General features: G+C 40.3%; 1 protein-coding gene across 1 annotated transcript in view; it reads left to right on the plus strand.

Annotated features, from left to right (window-relative positions):
* The first annotated feature begins 101 nt into the window (after window positions 1–101).
* The window catches only part of LOC116399888 (dual specificity testis-specific protein kinase 1), a 33,055-nt gene continuing 10,799 nt past the window's right edge, over window positions 102–22,357 (plus strand). Inside the window, exons 1-5 of the mRNA XM_031877347.1 lie at window positions 102–846; window positions 16,692–16,885; window positions 17,382–17,503; window positions 20,251–20,299; window positions 20,644–20,793. Coding sequence (XP_031733207.1) covers window positions 753–846; window positions 16,692–16,885; window positions 17,382–17,503; window positions 20,251–20,299; window positions 20,644–20,793 — 609 coding nt within the window. The 5' untranslated portion in view covers window positions 102–752. The remainder of the gene's footprint in view (window positions 847–16,691; window positions 16,886–17,381; window positions 17,504–20,250; window positions 20,300–20,643; window positions 20,794–22,357) is intronic.

Here is a 22,357-nt window from a genome sequence, read left to right on the forward strand (position 1 = left end):
ATATATATATGAACATAAACCTATACAACAACAATGACAATGGAATTAAGGTAATTTCCAGGAGGCAGTTCTCAGTTTAATAAAAAGGTGAAAAATGCACTCTGTGCTACCTGGCTAGCATCAAACATCAGACGAACAAAGTTAGTGACTATCTGCTGAACATAGTGGAGCATTTATTAGCAAAACAGCCTGATTATTCGAAGGAGTTGGTGGAGACCAAAAACTCCTAAATCGCTAAATTGGTTATGGGAATGTGTATTGGGGTGGGGGTGGGGGGTTCAACAGGGGCCCACAGCTTATTTTTTTGGCCGTCCCTGTCTTTGTCACAACATTTCTTTGACTTTGTTTTTTCCTGTAAAAGTACTTTTTATCTCTCTAAAAAACCTATCTGAGAAGTAAATTCACTCATTAGTTGGGAGCAATGGTATAGGGTTATTTTATTGTGTTGTATGTATTTTAAACAGCAACAGTAGCTTTGTATTGTGTGTATTTAAAGACATTAACTTCATTTGATAGTAGACACCTTAGAAATGTATTTGATGTTCCCAGGTGTCACTGTCGTGCGTCACCAAGAAACCCTCTCATCTGTGACTCATTTGAAAGAATCATTTGTCCGATGTCTGAAATTGAAGTCTACCAATCAGTCTGCATGTTAGTTTTCAATGTCGCTTGCCTGACAGCCCATGTAACTGTACGTGTTGTTTTGTTGTGTGGAAAGTCCCGTGTCTGTGCTTTTGCTCATCTCCTGTCGCATGTATGTGGTTCCTCCTCAGTTTCTGCACAGAGACTTCTGCGTTTGTCCCACCGTCCACAGGATGCATATGAATAGCTTATTAAATCAATGGAGTAAGTATTAAGAGATTCAAATTCCTTTTTTTAACTGTTCTTCATATTGTTTACATTGAATGCATACATTTAAAGGATTGTGTTATTACCATAGAAAGTGATTTTTTGGTGACTTGTATCTGTGTGTGATATGCAGTCTCACTCAGAAGTAAGTAGGTGACAAGCTCAAGTTATCTGGCACCGAACTGAGAAACCGCAACTCTGTCGCCCGTCTTGACCTGTGACCTGTGATCTGTGCACTGCTGCGTTTGTTTCATGTCAGTGTCTCACATCCATTGCAGCAGTTAGTGTTGAATCTTCACCTCCTGTGTGCCGTTGTGCCTCTGACGAACTGTGGCTTTAAGCAGGTGATTCTGCCGTACAGTCATTGTGTGCAGCTCTGCATTGTTCCGAAATAGAAAGAGCTTCACTCAGCATCCTGCCTCTCCGAACGCGTTCAAAGAGAAGTGTCCTGTTACCTGCCCACCATGTTGAACACATCCTGCACAGGCTATAGGTCTCTTTCCTTTTTACCTCTTATAAATGTTCAGAGAATGTATTTCTGCATCAGTAGATACATGGAACCCCGGAGTATTGCATAATAAATAAATCAAATATTTTAGGAATAAATGGTGTAAATGAACCAACAATTTGTGACATAGTTGAATAAATTATTTAAAACTCAAGTGATTATTATGAAATGCTATGTCATCATACATTTTCAAAATAGTTTTATTGGATATGATTTTTATGTAATAACAGACATTTTTTTTAAATTCAAAGGGGTCTTTTTTTAAGTAGTATTTTTATTTCATATCATGCCATAAGCAAAACGACACTTTCATATCAAGTCAAGTTTTATTTTATAATAACACATTTTTTTGCGACGGAGCACAATTAAGTCCCGCACACACAGGAGGGGAACACAATTCATCGTTCTCCCCTGTCTTTATATTGTGTGAAGGTGCCTCCTTGTAACTTTAGTCTGCTAGCAAACAACAGAAAAATCCCGAAAAAGCTGCTGTGTGGTGGGATGCAATACCAACAGGGTAAATAACCCAGAATTATGTTTTTATAAGCAGCCAAACTGAAAAAATTGAGGATACAGGCAATAAGATGTGAGGCATCAGCAGGCTGATGGAAAAACTAGGGAGAGCCTGACACTCAAGCTGCATTCCAAATCGCATACTTTTTCCTATTTACTTTTAGTACATACTGCAGCTGCCCTTAAAAGGTATGTACTGTTTCATACATAACATAACATACCTTGAAATTTTACCCTCTTAGCCAGACAAACATGCTGGCTTGCATTCTGCAAAATGAGATCGGGTGTAGTAGAACATCCTGGAATTTTTGGATACTCAAATTTGACGTACTATGTATTGGGAAATCCGTTCGGGGCATACTAAGTACCATGGTACTATGGGTACTGGTACGCAGTCAGTATGACTAACGTAACGTGTGCAGCAAGCACTTTGTCCAAATGTTTGATGTAGAAATACAGCCGCAGCAGAAGCACAAAGAGGTGTGAGGCTGTGCTGATGCCAAGCCAAAGCAAACATCTGCATCTGAGAAATAGATAAGGAGAACCACATGTAAATATAATAAATCAAAACATTATAAATTTTTGCCGCTGAAGCACAAAAACAACTGGAGAATGCATATATTATGGGAAAACTCAGACTTGTCTGTAAACTACAATAAAAGTATATAATACTAAATTATATCAAACTGATTACTTGAGGCTATTCGTTAGAAAAGTTTTTTGTGAAAATGTAATATATTTTTATCTCTGTTTGGTTGTTGTTTACATTGTAATGATCACTAGCTCAATAATTTACAGACTTTCTTATTTGCCTTCATGCTACTGTTACATGCCTTGGAAGCTAGGCTACTAAGCTGCAATGTTCATGTTTGCTCTGGCTGTGTCGTTTGCAGCAGGCCTTTGAAAACAGTTCTTGGCGAGCGATGTGTGTCGTCCGCCTCCGCTGCTCACCAAGGACAGGCAGTTGGATTTATATGCAGACTGTTGTTGTGTGAGTCTGTGCAGTGGATGGATACAGGGAGGGGGAGAGAGGGAATCCTAACGAATCCTCTCCGCACTTCTTCTCCTGCGTTTGATGCCGATGCGGAGGATCCGACGGGGAGTCGTCCCCCCCCCCACACCCCGGGTCGGAGGGATCGCAGCGATCACCGCCAGCCTCTCAGCCTTAAGCGCTCGCCACGCTGAGAATAATCTCACCATATAGACCGATCCTCTGAACTTTACATCTCAGTATCTTTGTGATGTCTCACTGTGTACCCGTTTGTGTTCTTTATTTTCCATGAGGAGTTTGGGAGTAACCCGCTCCAGACACACCACTCCAACCTTAATAGTGGGGTGGTTGACAGTATGCTCTATAGGGCAGTGCCCTCTCATTTACTCATCAAACATACTTATAAGGTAGCTTTAAATTCATAGGTCAGCATTTTTTTGGAAGTAGGCCAGACTTTTTCACTTTATTTCTAAGCGTGAGATGAAAAGTATTAACCTGGGTCACGTGGGTTAGGGCATTTTCAAACCTATTGTTTGTGGACGAGTTGTTAACTTGTTGCCTTTTTTTTCTACGGGGGTGGGGGTGGGGCTCCTGTGTTCTGGGTCAGTGAACACAAAAGTGAGAGCATCTCTCACTTTTTGCCTTTTGATTTTTTTCCTACATCACACAAACCCAAACTGTAGTGGGCCCAGGTTGATACCTGGCGTCAGCTACCACCAGTATTACAGCTACTGTGCTGCCTGCCATTGGATGTTGACTTTGACATGCCTCAAATGCTACATTCATTCACGAATGTTTGTTGGTTGTCTTTTTGGTGCACAGCCACATTTTTTCTACATAGCATGAACTTGACAAACAGTGAGGCTCAAACACTGGCTGAGTTCAGTGGTGGTGGTGGTGGGGGGAGTAGGCAGTAGAAAAAGGGACAGAGATACATTGTGCTGCTTCCACGTTTTGCATGACCCCTAACACTGTTTTCCAGCCCACTCGCCCCTCTCTACAAGCAGCATGTTGTTCTCAAACTGTGTTTTTCTTCACAGAAGAAACACAGAGCGAAGAATCTCACACATATTTGTACAGTCAAGCAATAACGCTCGAGGCAGTCTTGAACTAATGCCTTTTGAGTTATTCACTAATTCAATTTCAGTTCATGAGCAATTCATTTAACTCCCATAGACATTATTGAGGGCTTTTGAAGTTAAGTGATTGGTGATCTAACAGCTGTAGGAAGCACCTGAAAATATGTTGTTGGACCGTACCATGTCTTTGATGACATGTCCATATGACCAACGTCAGTGTGACTTTAAGAGCCAGCTGGTCTTAGCTGAGCGCTCGTGTTAACATGTCATATTAATATAGGCCTTAGGCTATTCTGTACCTATAGTGCGAAGCAAAAATTTAAATGCAAGCCATGTTTCTTTTTGACTTAAAGATCTGATTTGGTGGTCAAAGGTCATGTCCCATTCTCGTGAACACGTGTTTGTAACACCAATCAGAATCGTCTTTGGCAGTGTTAAGTTCCGGAACCAGCAGCGGTGCCCCTGGAAAATACGGGAATGTCGTGTGCGATACACAGCCAACACAGTCTAGTGGAATATCTCAACATCTACCCAAATGGATTGGCACAACATTTTGTGTATCTTAATCACCAGCCATCATCATGTCAACACATTTTAGTTTGTCCAAGACTTTTGTTTACGACCAAATACCTGCCCAACTAATGACTTTCCCATCAGCCACTGCTGTACATTGGAGTAATTAGCAAATGTTAGCATGCTGCTACACCATAATTAGATGGTGATAAAGACTATACCTGATAAACGCTGACGTTAGCATTTATCTGAATGAACCGCAATAATAACTAGAAAATTCCTAAAGAAATTTTGACAGTGTGGCTTCTACTGCCCGAAAAAATCGCAATATATACACACGCCAATGTTACCGGTAGTGTCATTCAGGTTCAATTGAGATAGCGCTACTCTCTTTTCTGCATTTTAGATTCATACTCTTGGATTGAATCTTGTATTTGTGGGGCTTTTATTTTAAAAGGGTGGGACTGGGTGGGTGAGAGAGGGGGAGAGGAGACAGAATCATAATGTTTGACACTAAAATGAGAGGCTTCATCACAAGCATTCCAGTTAGAATTCATTCTGTGGGGCTTTTAATTTGAAATGGGGGGGGAGGGGGGTGAGAGGGGAAAAGTCCTCTAAAAATATCTAAGACCTGAATGACTGTATGATAGAGAGAGACACAGAGAGGGAGAGAGAGACAGACAGAAAAACAGACAGAGAGGAGAGAGAGGCTGAGTGAGACAGGCAGACAGACAGTTATAGGCTTTTATTTTAAAATGGGGGGGGGGGGGAGTCCTCTAAAAGTCTCCAAGACCTGAATGACTGTATGAGAGAGAGACACACACAGAGAGAGAGAGGGGGAGAAGTGTATGTGTGTGTGTCTCAGTGCCTCTGTGTGTTTATCAACATCACTAATGAGCTCATATAAACACCTGTGTGCTTGGGTGCATGTTGGTGATTGGAGCACCTGTGTGTTAGAGGCTAATTAAGAGAGAGTAACCAGTGATTTCCAACAAAACTACCTGTCAAACATATGCCCTCTATACCAAAACCATAAGACTAATCAATAAAATATGGATACCGTCAGAGGGATAAGACTCTGGCAAATGCGGAGATGTGTTTTTTATGTTTGTGGTCTTAAAAATGTGACCAATGTCACATAAAATGTGAGCTGAAGCGCAATATGCAAAACTGGTACCATCTGCTTTCTTTGAGAAATGAGTGGTCAGATTTAACATGGAGTCTAATGGAGCAGTTGGTTGGAGTTCATGTCGCTCTGTGGCTCTTTGAGCCAAATGTGTAAGTCCGTTGGATTCCACAGACATCTGTGTGCGACAGCACAACATTTCCAAGCTTTTTGGCCAAAAATGGTGTATATAGAGTAAAAATTGTGGGAGCTAGAGCAATTTGTTTGGAAAAATCACAGAAGATTTTCCTGCTCCGCTCCACTCTGATGGTTATGCTCTCACTCTAGCTCTTAATGAGCTGCGCAATGCACACCCATTATAAAATCTGAAACAGACCCAAAATTTTCCTGAAACTTAATCTGCGACTTCATGAAAACTGTGCTAGCTATCGAAATGTCCCTTTGGCTCAATAAAGTGCAGCGTTCTGTCTACGTTTTAAACTTTGAATCATGTTTCTACGTTAAAGTAGGGCTAGTCAATATGGGCCCAAATTTAAGTGTTTTTTTTAGCTCTCTTCACGCCGCAACCCCATTCAAGTGAATGGAGAAACTTTGCTCAGTTTTTGGGGATTTTTGGGAATTTTCGGGAAAACCGCTGGGCGAATCTCTCCGAAAAATAGATGGCACACTATTCCCGATCAGGCCGCACGTTTTGATGTATTTTTCACGCCGCTGTTGGCAACGCTGTGTGAGGAGAAGCGCGCCAAACTTAATTTTGCTCAGTTTTTCGGGGTTTTCCGGGATTTTCGGGAAAACCGCTGGGCGAATCTCTCCGAAAAATAGTTTCCGCGCTATTCCCGATCAGGCCGCACGTTTTGATGTATTTTTCATGCCGCTGTTGGCAACGCTGTGTGAGGAGAGGTGCGCCAAACTTTTGGATAAAGCTGATGATGATGATTATTATTAAGCCCGATGGATAATATACAGTGTGCTTTGGCACAGGCAGTTTTACTGCCTTGTGCCACAAAGCCACACTGAATGATAAAAATGCTTTATTTATAGCCGCCTTTCAAAGCACACAAGGCCACATTACAGGAGCAGTGAAAAACACGCATTGATGTATCAAGCCATCATAAAATCAAACAAAACCGTAATATACAGTAATAAGCTGATAAAATAACTAGGTATAAAATCTTTTTCATAGAGCTCATAGACTATTGTTAAACCAAGAGCTGCTAAAAGAACAGTTTATTAAACCTACATCAGTGGAATTGGCACAAGCAGCACCTCCAAGCAAACATTCTAGAGCTAGAGAACTCCAAAATTGCACACAAAATATATATTATTGATGTAATCATTACATCTTTTTCTAAATATATCTGAAATTAGGGATGAGTTGAAAGAAAAAAGTTGAAAGAAAACCATCCCTGATCCCTAAATATTAAGACTATCTTCCATAAAAGAAAAAAGAAAAATACATAACCCTCTTTCTTTACTATCCCTTAACGCCCACCACCATCTAATATTTTTCATACAGTCCCTTAACACATCACTTCTCAGAGATCACTGATGTGACGTCTTCTTCCTTGGAGCTTGGGGTTGGAGAGGCAACAGTAACCACATTACCACTTCACCATGGTATTAGGCGGTGTACCCCAGTGCAGAGCACATTACAGCCATGACCACATTGCAGCTTTCTGTTTCCATCCTCATGACACTCATGACTTGCAGTCGATATAGTAAAAATTGTGCACTCTTCATTCTCTAATTGATCCTATTTGTTTGGTTTGATCATTTGATGTATAATGGAGTATAAAGAGACAGAAAGTAAAACAAGATATTGTGAGTTACATTGTGTGGCTGACCAAACAGTGTAACCTGAGTTCAAGCACGGCAAATGACGATAGTGAATGAGGGCAGTGGAACGGAAAGACATAGAAGACGAACTGTTGTATAATGTATCAGTTCCTGAGTGACGAGCGATTGTTCCAAGGAAAGACCTCCAAGCGAGCAGAACAGTTAAAGAGCTTTCATGAACTGGTTGAATCACTGTTGTGAACATCAAGCACCATTTAAATATATGTTCTAGGTTGAAAAGCTTTCAAATGGAACTCATTTTCCACACTGAACTCGCATGTCTAAACAATAAATATGAAGTAACTGCAAGCAGCCAGTTAGCTTAGCTTAGTGTAAGACAAATACCTTTAAAGTTAACACATTGTTAACTTAAGCATATTTTTATCTATACAATTAAATGGTATGGTATCATTCCTCTCACAAAACCTTCAGCAAGAAAATGAATAAGCACATTTTCCCAAAATGTTGAACTATTCATTTACAAAGTTATATCCTTCTATTCAGCCTGTTGTCTTCTATAGTAATTAAACAAATCCATAACTGAGCTGCACAAATCTTCCAGCAAACCTTGGTCCCTTATAAGCTGGGTTCGAAAAATAATGAGCTGTAATTCGTAGATTTCTCACGAAATTCTTTGTATGTTATCCACGTAATCATCAACGACAAAGTATAAAGACAGCAAGAGACACTGCTGTTCGTTCCCCATGTAAAAGTCAACGTTAATTTATTTGTCACTTAACTTGCGAACTTTAGTAATTGCACTTCTGTAGTTATTTTAACCCAAACGGCAATCTTTTATCAAACCTAACCAAGTAGTTTTGTTTGCTTAAACGTAACTGGGTTGTTTCCTGGGAAGATAAAAGTTTGTATGCATGATAACAAGCATAAATTGACACGTGTTGCTGGACTTAAATGAGGAGTAACTTTTTGTAAGATATCATACAAGTCGTTGTGTGAGGATCCGTTGACCCATCCCATACTGTATACCCCATCATGGCCAAATTTAGTGCATGTTTGTTCACACACAAAAATATCAAATAGCAAGATTTCCAAGGCAACAAACTCAGGCTTAATAATCAGAAACAGAACATACCAAGAGTTATTATGCATACTGTTTACCAGACCAGGTCAATATTGCATTAGTGAGGAATGGATTTATAGTTACTGATCTGTAATAGAAGCTCCCATGGATCCTCATACACAGAGTTGGACACCACAGGTTCAAGGCATGAGGATTGCTATTTTCAAAGCTGTCAGCCGAATTAGTAATGCAGTAAGATTTGTGGATGATGTCCAGCATGAAGATGCAGCATGCCGAATGGCTCCACCTACGTATTGTTGTGTGTCATTGATATGTAGCCTGTTGACGCTGTTGCACCATCTCCAAGCTCATGTCAATACGGCTCAGAAGGACACACGATGAGAGTGCTTTGACAGAAAACAGAGTAATGCTGCTGTGACGCAAAATCATGATGACTGAAAGTTTTGTTACGCTGTATGTTTTCTTAGTTGATGATGTGTTCGACATTATATTAGATAGCTTCAATAATGGTGCCAGCTCCTGTGGGAAAATGTACTTTTTACACCAGCAGGAAAGAGAATGCTAAATAAGCAGTGCTGTAGTTTGAACAAAATTGCACCGAAGGTTGGAAATATGAACGGATCATTACACTTACACTAAAGTGCTTATGATGCATTGCAAGACTTCTATGAAATACGTATGCATGAGAAGTATATAAACTCACACTTAGGCAAATGTAAAAAGTATGAAAACTGTCAGTGGTGAAAAGTGCATTATTGCACTATTTACAGATTTGTAAAATAGTTAGGTAAATACATCTCGACCAGATAAATTAATAATATATAATATTATATATAAATTAATAGTATATCTTTCTTAGGGCCATTCTGCTTAGTGCCAGCTTGTGATTTGAATATGTAAAGCTGCACTGCATCACTATTTATATATTAACAATAGATAAAACGACTTGTTTAATGTGAAAAGAGTTGACGAACCCACAGCGATTTATTCCCACATCGTTTTAGCTTCTTTCTTCTCATTATTTTGGTTTTCGGGCCCAAAGCTTTTTTGTTTTGGTTTATTCTCACCACTCTCATCCAACAGTTGTTTTCAGTGATAAACCAACTATATATTACTGTACCTGATTCACACCAAACCGCAAAGTGATTAGCGGGGGAACATAGTGAAACATTGACAACAGCTAAGGAGATATTTTTCTCAGGAGTGGAAAAAAGTAGGTGGAGACCAAAGCAGAGCTAAAATAGGAGTATTATAATATTGCAAGTCAGGTGACTAGAAACAAAACTCACACAAATGAATGTCTGCTAAATGTACTGTAAATAGGCAATCATTCCCAAGTGGACAAAAAAAAGCATCTTTAAGTACCTTTTGCTGCTCATAAATAACCTACTTTCATTATTGTGCATTATCAAAATACCCTAAGCAATTGTTGGAGTATTTAGTGTGCGCTGATTGTGCTTATAGCAGGCTTCACCTTCATTGAACCATTTTAATTAGGGGTCGACCAGTATGTTTTTTTTCATGTCTGTTACTGGTAATAATCAAGGAGACCAATATTTGGAACTAATATACAATTAAAAAAATTTAATCTTAGTGTCATGGACGTGTAGACGTGATAACAAAAACTTTCTTTGATCGTGAAGCCGATTGTTGTACAGTTCTCTGGTTTGTCAGTGAAGTGTATGAACTGCACTGCAGACTGGACTCTCTACTAACAAGGACAAACAGAGTGAATCATATGAACGGGTCCAACGCAGGTTGAATGCACATCGGCAGGTCATTATATTTGATATACCTGATAAGATATGATAATCTGGTTTCAGGTCACATGTTTCGCCCGCGTCCAGACGCCGTCTCTCTCCCTCTTCCTGTCCTAACAGTTCTTGTACTCATAGAATGGAAGTTGCATTCAGTAACTACTTTTACTAAAAGCAGAAAGTTACCACTGGTTGTTTTTGCAACTTCAACGTATGGGTCTGTGATTCTTTATTGCAACTCAAGCCATATCTGCTGCCTCACATTTGACACACTCACCGAAACATTCCTCTTTTCCCAGCAGTGGCAAATATTAATTTTATCGACTATCATACATTTTTTTAATTTTTTTTTTTTGTTTTCAAATAGTGATTTTGATAATAGTAAAAATGCTGGTTGACCCCTCATTTTAATCAAGAACCCAGTATAGAATGCTAAATCTGCATTTTCTTTAGGTTTTATATGTGTGCCGTCAGTGGGACAGTGTTCTAACTTATAAAGTATATTAGTATGAAAAGGAGAACTGAATCCTTCGTGCCCTGATGTTTAAACACGTTGCTCATGTTCTGCAACAGTGGCGTAACTCGTTGTTACTGGGCTATGCGTGGTCGACCAGTCCGATCCCCGTCCGCCATTCTCTGCCTTCAGAAGCCTTGCACACTGAGGCAGTGCTGCGGGGCCTGCGTCACCTCGCTTTGGAAAATCCATAAAGTGATTAACAGCTATCGTGACTTGGCTCAGGCCAGTTTAAGTGCTCAATTTAAGCAGCCAAAAATGGCGTGACTGGAGGGCTGTGAAAGGACGATTAATGCTCTGCTGTGGCCTAGTTGCCCACATCGTACATACTTTACGCTTGAAGTCACTGGGGCTCAGAGAGATGCTGTAACCCACACCCTGAGTCTGAATATATTTTAATTTCTAGACTTTGTTGGCATTCATTTCCTTTTAGCAATATGTCGTGCTCCTGGAAATGACCCATCCTTCTGTGAGTGACAGCATATGTCCCATGGAATGTTAGATTGTACATTAGTACCAATTTGGTGTAGAAAAAAGCCGATTGAGTTGCTGTTACTTGCATCATTTTTGGAAGGTGACACTGGTCTAAGTGTATAAACAGACACGACACACATATCCTTGTTGGCAGAGGAGGAACTCTGGGGGGGGGGGAAATCCTGCTTTGGAGCGAAAAGATTTTTACTGTGAGACCTTCATGAGCAGCAATCCTTATCAGCCGGCAGGTCGTCAGCGTGGCGATGGCCAAGCCTGATATCCTGTTGGCGGTGTGTATGGTCAGAAGCGGGTCAAACTCACAGCGGGTTGTGATAGCGGCTCTTCACCGTGGAACGGACATATTTCCTGCGTGCTGCTTGTGTAACCTTCCCATGTCAGGAAAAAGAACACAAAACTGCTGAAGAATGATGACTTGGCTCACACGCGAGAAATCTGAGTCAGAGCTGTCAACACAGCAGCCAAATTAATCATTGTTGATGGTACGTACCGCTTTAAATCCCGGCAGTATGGAGTATGTGCGGCCAGATTCTTATTATGTTGTCTAAAAGAAGATTATGACAAGTGGTATACCAAACTGCAGGCTTCAGAATGTTCCGAATGCTCAGAATGACATAACAGATGGGATATCCATGATTTTCTACAGCCTGTGCTCATCATGGTCCCTGTGTGCTGGTTTGGATGGAGATAACTGTGGATGAGGAAAGAGAGAGGGAACGAGAGAAAAGCAGACAAAGTGGGAAAAGGAATCTGGAATCGAGAAATGTAGGAAACAGGAAAGGCAACACAAACTCCAGAACTTGTAAAACTGAACAGTGAAAACGTCTGTCAACATGGGGACATTATTGCAGGAAGCATCATTCAATGATGAGACGTGAGATACATATATCTGATTTGTAATAGAGGTAGGAGAACTCCCAATACAACGTATCCTCATACAACGGGTCATAAGATATACTACCAAAGTTACCCCTCATTTTTCATGCGTTTGCCTACGAAAGCCCGCAGCACGTCAATTTCGGCTCTTTACATGCATACAGTCTTTTCAAAATAAACTTCTGTCTTCACAGAAAAAAAAAGACTTAGTTAGGTTTAGGAATAGATCGCCTTTTGGGTGAGAATAACCAACGGAAGCTCCGCTACTATAGTACAGAAGTTACGTGACAGAAACATCAACATTGACTTCTCGTTTCACAAGGGGAACATACAGCAGTCTCCTGGCTAAAAGATCGCTGTTTTTTTGGACCCATCCATCACCCCTCCCACCCGCATGGTGTGTGATTAAGCGGTCTTTATACGTCTTAGTTCATAATTAGGTGGATAACATTCAAAAGAAATGTTGTGGGAGAGCTTCAAATTACAAAGCGTTTTTAGTGTGTTTTGGTTTTACAGCCTTTTAGTTTTGGCTCAGTCTCACCGCTCACATCAGCACTGTTTTCAGATGCAGCAGGCATCTGTTTTCATACTACCTACCCAAACGACAGACAGACAACTATAGCTAATATCCACAGTGGAGCATTTAGCAGCTAAAGAGCCAGACATATTTCTTAGGAATAGGTGGAGACCAAAAACAGAGCTCAAAGACGAGTGAATATTGGTAGCCAGGGACACGACTTCAATTAATGCTAATGTTGCTCTTCTGCTGGTTGTGCTTACTGTTTACTAGCATGTTGCATACAATGTTAGACATTTGCTTCAGCTTTATTAGATATTGTTACCGGCTGATGAGAATGCATTTCACACATTTTGGGGGGCATGACATTTCAGCTTCCAAAGTGGTGATAAAAAACAGCTTTAAAATACTATTGACAAAGAGAAGGATGAAGGATTGAGACGGCAGTAAGCAGACACAGAGATTGACTGCTAGATGACAGAGCTGACTTGTAAGTAGTTCTCTCTGACACCGTTAGAGCTGAGAGTGCGCCGATTGTTTAGTCTGAAGCCGAATGAACAAAAGAGCAGAATGAATAGACGGGTCTGATTCCCCCCGGCTTGATTGACAAAAAACCCTTTCTGATTGTGTTGGCGTGTCGGCATGTGCTTTCCACTGTCGTCACTGTAACGGTGAGAGAGGCCCTTGTCGTGGCAAAACAAACTCTGACCTTCAGTGTTGTCCTCTGTGGCTGGAATTAGGTCAGGACTGCCCCTTGTTTTGGGGAATAGAGAGCAGCGAAGAGGTCTCCCTGTGTGAACAGAAGTTTATGAGATGCTACAGTGACTTGGGGAATCCTTGCACAACCCATTCTCACTCCTAACTTGTCAACAATACACACGAAGCATCCTTTACTATACGTATGAGACACAGCGGGCTTTCAACTAACTCCAATGTAAACCCATCTGTGGCAATATTAGACGGTCAGAGGAACTGACGTAGAATAAAACGGGAGAAAGTTTGCTTTGGGTAGGAGGTCAGGGTGGATGTTTGGGTCAAACAAACAGGACTTTCACTAAGTCCTTGTTCGTGTCACAAGTCAACAGTTTCTTATTTTACCTTACTTTTGTTACTTAACTTTGCTTACTTATTTTACGTAACAGACATACTTATTTTGACCAGAACAGCTTATCCTCATACAACGTTTGTATGATATCCTACGAAAAGTTATTAATCATATTTGTGCGTTTTCCTACGCAAACCTGCAACTCGTGTCAATTTCCACTCGTTACATGCATACGGTCTTTTCAAAATAAACTTCCGTCTTGTCTTGAAACTCAGTTAGGTTAAGGCAACACAACTACTAGGTTAGGTTTAGGAACAGATCGTCGTTTTGGTTAAAATAACCACGGAAGTACTGTCACTGAAGTATGCTAAGTTACGTAACAAAAACATCAACATTGACTTCTCGTTTCACATGGGGAACGAACAGCGGTCTCCTGGCTAAAAGATTGCTGTTTGTTCAACCCATCCATGCCTTAGGGGCCTTTATATGTCCTCATTCAAGATTACATAGATAACCTGCGCAAACAAATTGTGGGATATCTACAAATTACGGCGCATCATTTTTCGTAGGTATTGCTACGAATGCTGGATGAAACCAGCCTGACCCAAACCACGATCTTTTCAACAAAAATAATGAGGAATTGTGGCAAAAAAAAGAGATAATTGAATGCAATCTCTTACGACACATTTACTTGAATCGGTCTCTTCTATTCTACACACACAATATGTGTTTTGTGTAAGCAGAGATGAGATGATACCTTCTCTTGAGGACAAACAGCTCTCTTGACCGCTCTGTACAAATGAGTTCAGTGTCCAGCCTTGTTATCCGTCAGTCCTGCCTCTATTTTAAGCCGCTCATTATTCACCGTCTTTGTTTCACTCTGTAAAGTGTAGGCACTCTCCCTCCTCCATGCAGTTAATAAGTGGGAGAGTGAAATTAGACATTTTGTGAGCTCCTCTTTCATCCAGGGTCGCTTTCATGCTGTTAAATTGCCCTTTTGGCTGTCACACAGTCTTTTGTGTTGGCGTAATCAGTTTAGCAGCAGTGTGCAATGAAATAATCTTAGATATTGGTGAATTCATATATACCAGTATGCAGCTATAACATAGTTTTAAGAGTACATGGTAAGAGGTATGTCTTAGATGGTTTGCTGTCATGATAGGCTTTTCAGAAGGGCTCACCATTTTTTCAATTCCATTTTCCATTTAACTTTAGACTGTGATTTTAGGATTCTCTAAAAAATAAAGCCTACAGTCAAACATGTATTTCTTTTCCTACGTCGGAACGATAGTTTGAATTACAAATAATAAGTCATAGCGCCAGTCACTAGCCCAAAATCCCTGAGCATTAGAATTTTTTTTGGTGCTCAAAGCATTGGAAGATTACATAAAAAAAACAAAAAAACATCAACATCATGTTCCAAATACAGTCCCACACCATGAACAGTTTACTCCGGTCGGTGGCCGGTGCTTGGTTTTCAACATGGCAGCCGGGTCACAAACTTTCTAATTTTTCAGCGAAACAGCAACTAAAAAATGTTTCTAAAAACATTTAAGGCCCAAAAAAGCCAATGCATTAACAGAATCTCAATTCATATTTGATCAGTTTGATTCGGAGTTCACGAGCTTCACCAGCAGTGATTGTCAGCTGCGTAAGAGACTCACTATTTGTTCAAAGTAACCAAAACAATACATTTGCATCATTCTACATGGCTCAAATCTGAACCCTAGACTGTGTAAAAGGAGTGGACATAGTCATCGTGTCACGCATTGGTTTGTGGACTGCCATTATGAAGCCTCGAGTTCGGCGATTTTGCCATCTTGGATTAAGGCCGTCATCATGTTATTTTTTTTGCAACCAATGTACGGAAGTTATCATATTTGAAATGCGGAAGAATGATGTAGAAACGGTAGCGGCAGTGGCCTGTCAATCACAGTAAGCCCGCTCTAAAGCATACTCTGCTTTATGGTCTATTTGACTCTAAATGGACCATCATTTACTAAATGAACATCATGCTGTATTGAAGAAGACTTGAAACTAGATATTGAGACCATAAACTCATGTTTACAATGTTTACTGAGGTAATAAATCAAGTGAGAAGGAGAGTCATTTTCTCATAGACAATCAGACTTATTTTTCCAACTGGAGGAGTTGGCGCCTGCTGGTCAGTAAAGACAATGCAGGTTATAAGACACTTCCGCATCGGATTCACTCGGCAGAACCGGAGGTTGCCCCCTGATCTGAACATTTAGGACTGTGCCTCTCGGTGTTTCTAGACCTGCAGTTTGTCTGCTTTGTTCCGATTCATGGACTTATTTGTTGCATTTTCCGCTCGGTTTGTTTGTGTTCACACAGCAACATTCAAGAGCGGTTCAAAAAGTTGTGGACAAACTGTTCTCTCATTGGTCAGAAAATTTAGCGGGAAGATTTGCCTCAAAACATTTCCTCCTCTTTCTTTTTTTTTCTTCTTCATTATGGAGCACAGGCGGTGTGTGTTGCTAATTGTTTTCATTGCCTTTATGTGATTAGTTTAGTAGTGTCCATTAAATGAACATAATATCCAAGCAGCTAGACTGCGACTAGAAAACGATGCCCTATTACATTTTATTAGAACACATGCCTCCTCAAGAGTTCGCCGCCGGAGATAGGCTTTGATGTGTGCATACTGCCACATACTTGCATGACAATTGTTTTTCAGATGGCGCATCAGGTAGACCTGATTTGATTATATTTATAGGCCTGGTTGTTTTGGATGGATTGCATTCTTGCTGTAAACAAACCACTCCAGAGTACGAGTGGAGGCCATTGAAGACCATCATTTGTAGATATCAGCCCACTTGTTTTGTCAAGTGTCCGAATTGCTGTGTTCACATGTGCCTAAAGAAACCGAACCTGGGAATCAAAACGGTACAGGTTTCGGAACAACTGGTCCTTTGTCATAAGAAATGGACTATCTGAATAAATCCAGCTCAAAAATGTAACCCTTTTCGCATCTTCAGCCTAACCTGTGTCTATTTGTCTCTACTTTCCCAGCGGACATCTCCAGGATGTGTGATGTGGACGTGTCCCCGGACCCCACCAGTCCCACCCTGTACGGTGAGTCCTCGGACAAGTACTACCATGTGGACCGCTGGCAGAAGCTCCGCACTGCTGTCCGCAAGCTGGAGTTCTGGGAGAACTTCACCGCCGAGCTGATCGGGAGTGGCTTCTTCTCCAAAGTCTACAAGGTATTCCCTCCCTCCTCCAGCCTGTGTTGCCTTGTTGCCGGCCTATGTATGAGCTGCCATCAAAGCTTGCTTTGTTCCAGACACTAATTGGGACATTCTTGCCATTCCGTGATTGGCCCAATGGCTTTGGAGACCGTGGGTGCGCAATGCTCATCCTCAGATGAGACCTTATATAACTCCTTATGTGACACCACCGGTGCTGGAGTGGTGCCACAGGGAGAGCTGATTTTCATACATTAAGGCTTTGTCCATGATGAAATGAGCTAGAAAGAGGCCACAGGATGGGCAAGAGATGCGATCAAATAAGATCGAGAAAGACAGCTTTCGTTCTCGGATTTCGGACCGATTTTTAAATTACATCCACAAAGAACACACACTTTCAGAATCTTACTGTTGTCTCACCGTCTCCGCTGTATATCTACTAGTCTCCCCATCTCTGCTGCCCCCAACTGCTGCTATTGCCGCTTCCACTATCTCTGCCTTTAATGTCCTTCAGGTGATTCACAGCACCAGTCGCAAGGTGACGGTGGTGAAGATCTACAAAAACGACGTGGACCAAGACAGCATCGTACGGGAGATCAGCCTGCTGCAGAAACTCTCCCACCCCAACATCGTCAGGTAACAGCCCACCCATCACCCTCTTCTTACTGGAGCTTTTGTGCTTTGTCCAAAGGGTTAAATTCTACTCAAGCAAAAAAAGCTGCAGTTTATCTTCTCCGTTTTTACAGGCTCGACACTCTCCCACACATATACTCTCTCTTTTTCCACTCCACAGTCTTAAGCTTCGTAGCAGTATTTATGGCTATCAGAGTTACAGAGTATAATGGGAATACCTTTTAAACATATATTCTTACCTCAACTACACTAAATAGTTATACTATGGTTCATACTATTACGTTGATAATTGCTGAAAACAACGCAAAAATCCACACAACCCTCTAAATGTATTTCAATGAGATTAAATATTTCAAAGAGTTTAATCTACTGATTACTGAGCCACAGTAATCAGTCGCTAAATCTAGCAAGAAAGTCTTACAGTATATATATATATATATATATATATATATATATATATATATATATATATATATATATATATTTATTAAAACATTTTTTGTGAAAGCATTTGATTTATTGGTTGCTGTTGGGATTTCAACAAATATGAGAATTTTTTACAAATATAACAAGAAATGTTTTTGAGAAACATTACGGACCGTAGCTTTAAGGAGTTTAAAACACTCTTCTTTAAGTTATTGTACATATAGTCACATGGCCTTGTACATATATAAAACTGCTCCAATAATGTCATTAAAGCAGCATTTATGTATATAATTTACTACTATTCCTATTATTTGGACTTGTGTTTGTGTCCATCTGATAAAGTCTTTCTCTTTTAGCTCTATTTTAGTCTCCGCCGTCTGTTTAGCTGCGAAATGTTTCACTAGCTAGTTGCTAACTTTGTCTGTCTGATGTTTGGCGCTGTGTAGTTGGTGTACAGTGGTGTTCTCAGAACCTTTTTCCGTTCAAAACAAAGTTGATGAAAACGAGGTTGGCGAGAGCGGTGAGACTGAACCAAAAACAACAATGTTACTGGTCGTAAAATCAAAACGCTCCATAGAACTGAGTCTGCAGAGATATCCATCACTACCTTACATGTAGTCATTCGATCCATTGTTTGTATTAAATTATTGATTAGAACAGCTTAATAAATTTCATAAAAAACCTATTGGAAAGGGGACCAAAAACTTGCAAGTACCATGTTGCTTAGTGTATGTAGTTTGGTAGTTGACCGAAGCACAGCCTCGCTGCAGCTGCATTCAACATAAATATAATGACACCTTGGGGCTATTTAACACTGGGCCTGTTGGCTACAGCAGTTACATAAGGTGTGAAACCACGCGGACATGTTTGCCCAAGCAATCTTATTTTAGCCATTTAGCAAGGACACAGCAGTAAGGTTATCAGAGCAGCTTATCTGCTCACCGTTCTAGGCTGTGGTGAAAGCAGTGCCCATACTGTCAGTACCTACGTACACACACACACACTAACCTGCTTTGATAATAAACTGCAATCAGGTGTCAACCTGTCTGGATGTTGGAAATTAATAGGTTTGAAAATCTACAGTACGAAATGGACAAGTCACGTTCAGTCAAGTTTTTAAACTAAGCTAAATATTTCCTAGTTACCTTGTAAAATCTCAGTCACACATTTGGATGCAAGTTATTAGTTATATCCCGACACTATTGTAGATGGATGTAAGACATCTGTCTCTCTGTGTGCTGAATCATGGTTGTGAAGACAGTGTCTTAAGAACTGTATGCAATAAAAACAAAATCCTTTAGCCAGAGGGTTCACTATATAAATGTATACATATCATTTTTATTTAAATAGATTTTTTTATAGATTTTCTTAAAATAACTACGATTTCCGAATTGCTGTTGTTACTGTTCTTTTTATGGCAAAACTAACGGCAAATTTCAATAATAAAGTCGTCCTTATCAAATCTTACTTTCTTAAGGATATGCCTGATGATTTTCTTTATTCTTCTTATTCTCAAGAAATTTCAATAAAAAATGAATCCAAATAACAATTATTATCTCAGTATATTTGTGTATTTATTGTTAAAAACACATCAATCACACTGTCGCATTGGGTGACAAGTTCCCTCATGACCATGAACACACACACTGTAATTGATTTTTGACTCAGTCTTACATACACCGCCCTGCTGCCCCAAATACTCACTAGAGCACTAAATGTGGATTAATCCACCGCTGAAAGTAGTCCCTAGCAAATGCATGATTCCCTCTTGTTTGAGTCATGTTTGATTAAAAATTACAGCGCCCAGCAGTTTTAGAGAATTACTGAGCCCAGTTTTTAAAGATTTTAGTAGAAATGAACGGCATTGGGGCTTAGAGCCAAAGACAAGGTAGGAAAGTCGGATAGTATGAGACAGACTGTTGTTTGTGGTCATTTTCTGGGATTTGTTGTCAGTATGAAAAATATCATTAATCTTATCCTTTCATGAAGGTCCTAATCAACTTATGTTAAAATATGGTGACTTTCTGCTGAATTGTTTTTTATGGACGCTAATGTTTTAATCATTTCTTTATTCAGGGACCAAAAGCTGCTAGCATGGCAACTATTGTTCCTGTGTAGCTGTGTGCCGCGGGGCTTTGAGCTAAATGCTAACACACTCTCATGGACAAAGCTAACATACTAATGCTAAGCAAGGATGATATTTACCGTGCTCGCCATTTTAGTTCAGCGTGTTAGCGTGCTAACATGATGCATTCTAGATTTCCTTGAGAAACTCAACTAAGAAGTTACGGGACAAGTAATAAACACATTTCCTCTCCTTCTAGATATCTGGGAATCTGTGTCAAAGAAGACAAACTTTATCCAATCTTAGAGGTGAGTCCCACGCCTTTTCTTTTTACTTTTGCACCTTGTGAGTCATGGTGGGTGTGCATGCTCGCTGGCTTTGTTCTGAGTGTGGAAAAACAGATTACACTGATAGGAGTTGATAGTGATAAAGAAATGGTGAGCGTTTATTGTGTAACCAGGGTTCATTGCTTCAGAGTAATGACTGTATATGACAGGAAATTATACGTTCACGTAATCTGATATTTTTGTACTGTCCACCTATATTCATATTAGTGTATGGAATCCAACAAATGCATTATTACAGTTTTACTGCTCAGTTTGGATTCATGTGTTTTGTGACAGTGTAACCTGGTCTATGTTGGCTGTGTCAGTATGTGAATGGTGGCTGTCTGGAGGAGCTTCTGGTCAGGAAAGATGTTCCCCTGTGCTGGAGAGAGAAAGTGGACCTGGCCTGCGATATAAGCAGAGGAATGATCTACCTGCACTACAAGAACATTTACCACAGAGACCTCAACTCCAAGGTAAGACCCTCGGCCTTTTGTCCCACTCTGTCCTGTTACTTAGCCGCTGCAGTGGTCTACTGTCCCCACAGGGATCATTAAAGTTTTACTTCAACCACCTCCACGCTGACCTCACAGCAGGATGCACTGTAGTTGATACTTAAATGCTGTCGCTCAGCAGCCAAAATATAAGACCACTGGTGAGAGATCGAGAACTTGAGAACAGAGAACTTCTAAGTGCTATAATTCCAAGAAATGCGTCACTTAAACATTTACGGTTCTGTAGTCTGAAACATCTAACCAGTGGAACCAACCAATGGCCTAGGATAAGGGGCCGACAGTGAACCATTGTTGCATGTTATTCCCCATCTCTTTCTCATCTAATTACCGATCTAATAAAGGCATAACAAGTCTCCAAAAGATATTTTCAAAAGAATCCAACAAATAAAACTACTTCCAAATTGATAAACCTAAATAACAAAGTATAGAAATAAAAGGAATGGAAAAAAATATTAAATTTAAATTTTGAAAATATATTTTATGTGTACTATGAAGAAATAAAGAAGAATAGGAAAACATGAAGCACAATTAGAATATAGTTTCACTTTGAAAATAAATTATTCAGTTACATTGAACACCTTTCCCGTATTTACTTCACCCAGCCATATGCATACACATAATCATGTGCAATTATTTACATGTACAAAATCAGCCCCGACTCCCTGTCTGATTAGCAAACTTTGTGTTGCTCCCGTTACACAGGTTAAACCCAGCGCAGGGAGCGCAAAGACCAACGCCGGCCGGCTCTCAGAGTTTGGTTGGATTTTGTGTATTCTTACCCTGCTGTTAGTTAGTAGATGACTTTTTATTTTAATGACTGATGACTGTAAATTTAGATTGTATGGACCCAGTATCATTTGTTTGGACCATGTGGCTACATCGATTAGTTTTTTCTCGTGCCTTGAAATCCTGACATGTTGGCAAATTCTTCAATCACATGAGAATCGGAGTGCATCACTTACTTAAAGGGGAACCTAATTGTCTCCAGAGGGAGCTATGTAAAGTCTGATCAATGTCCTCAAGTGATGTCACTTGAGTCAGCTTTAGTTGGACTACAAGTTTGAACATATCTGTGACTTAAGGCTACATGAACTGCTACTAGCATAACACTAAATGGTAAATGGACTTATACTTGTATAATACCTCTTCTAGTCTTTCGACCACTCAAAGCGCTTTAACACTACATGTCATCATTCACCCATTCATACACTGATGGCAGGGGCTACCATGCAAGGTGCCACCTGCCCATCAGGACAAACTAACATTCATACTCATTCATACACTGATGGCACAGCCCTCGGAAGCAATTTTGGGGTTTAGTGTCCAGCCAATCCTCTGATTGACGACCCGCTCTTCCTCTGAGCCACAGTTTTCCCAACTCAGCCACTACTGAATATCCGAACAAACTGTTGACAATTGAGTTGCATTTTGGGTAATGTTGGCGATTTTGACAAGAGAGACAAGACTGTATGGAATACAAATGCTGCATTCATTTTGATACCTTATTTAAAAACTTAGTGGAGGA

Source organism: Anarrhichthys ocellatus, unplaced genomic scaffold (genome assembly GCF_004355925.1).
Source record: "Anarrhichthys ocellatus isolate YVR2014 unplaced genomic scaffold, GSC_Weel_1.0 scaffold134, whole genome shotgun sequence".
NCBI lineage: Eukaryota > Metazoa > Chordata > Actinopteri > Perciformes > Anarhichadidae > Anarrhichthys > Anarrhichthys ocellatus.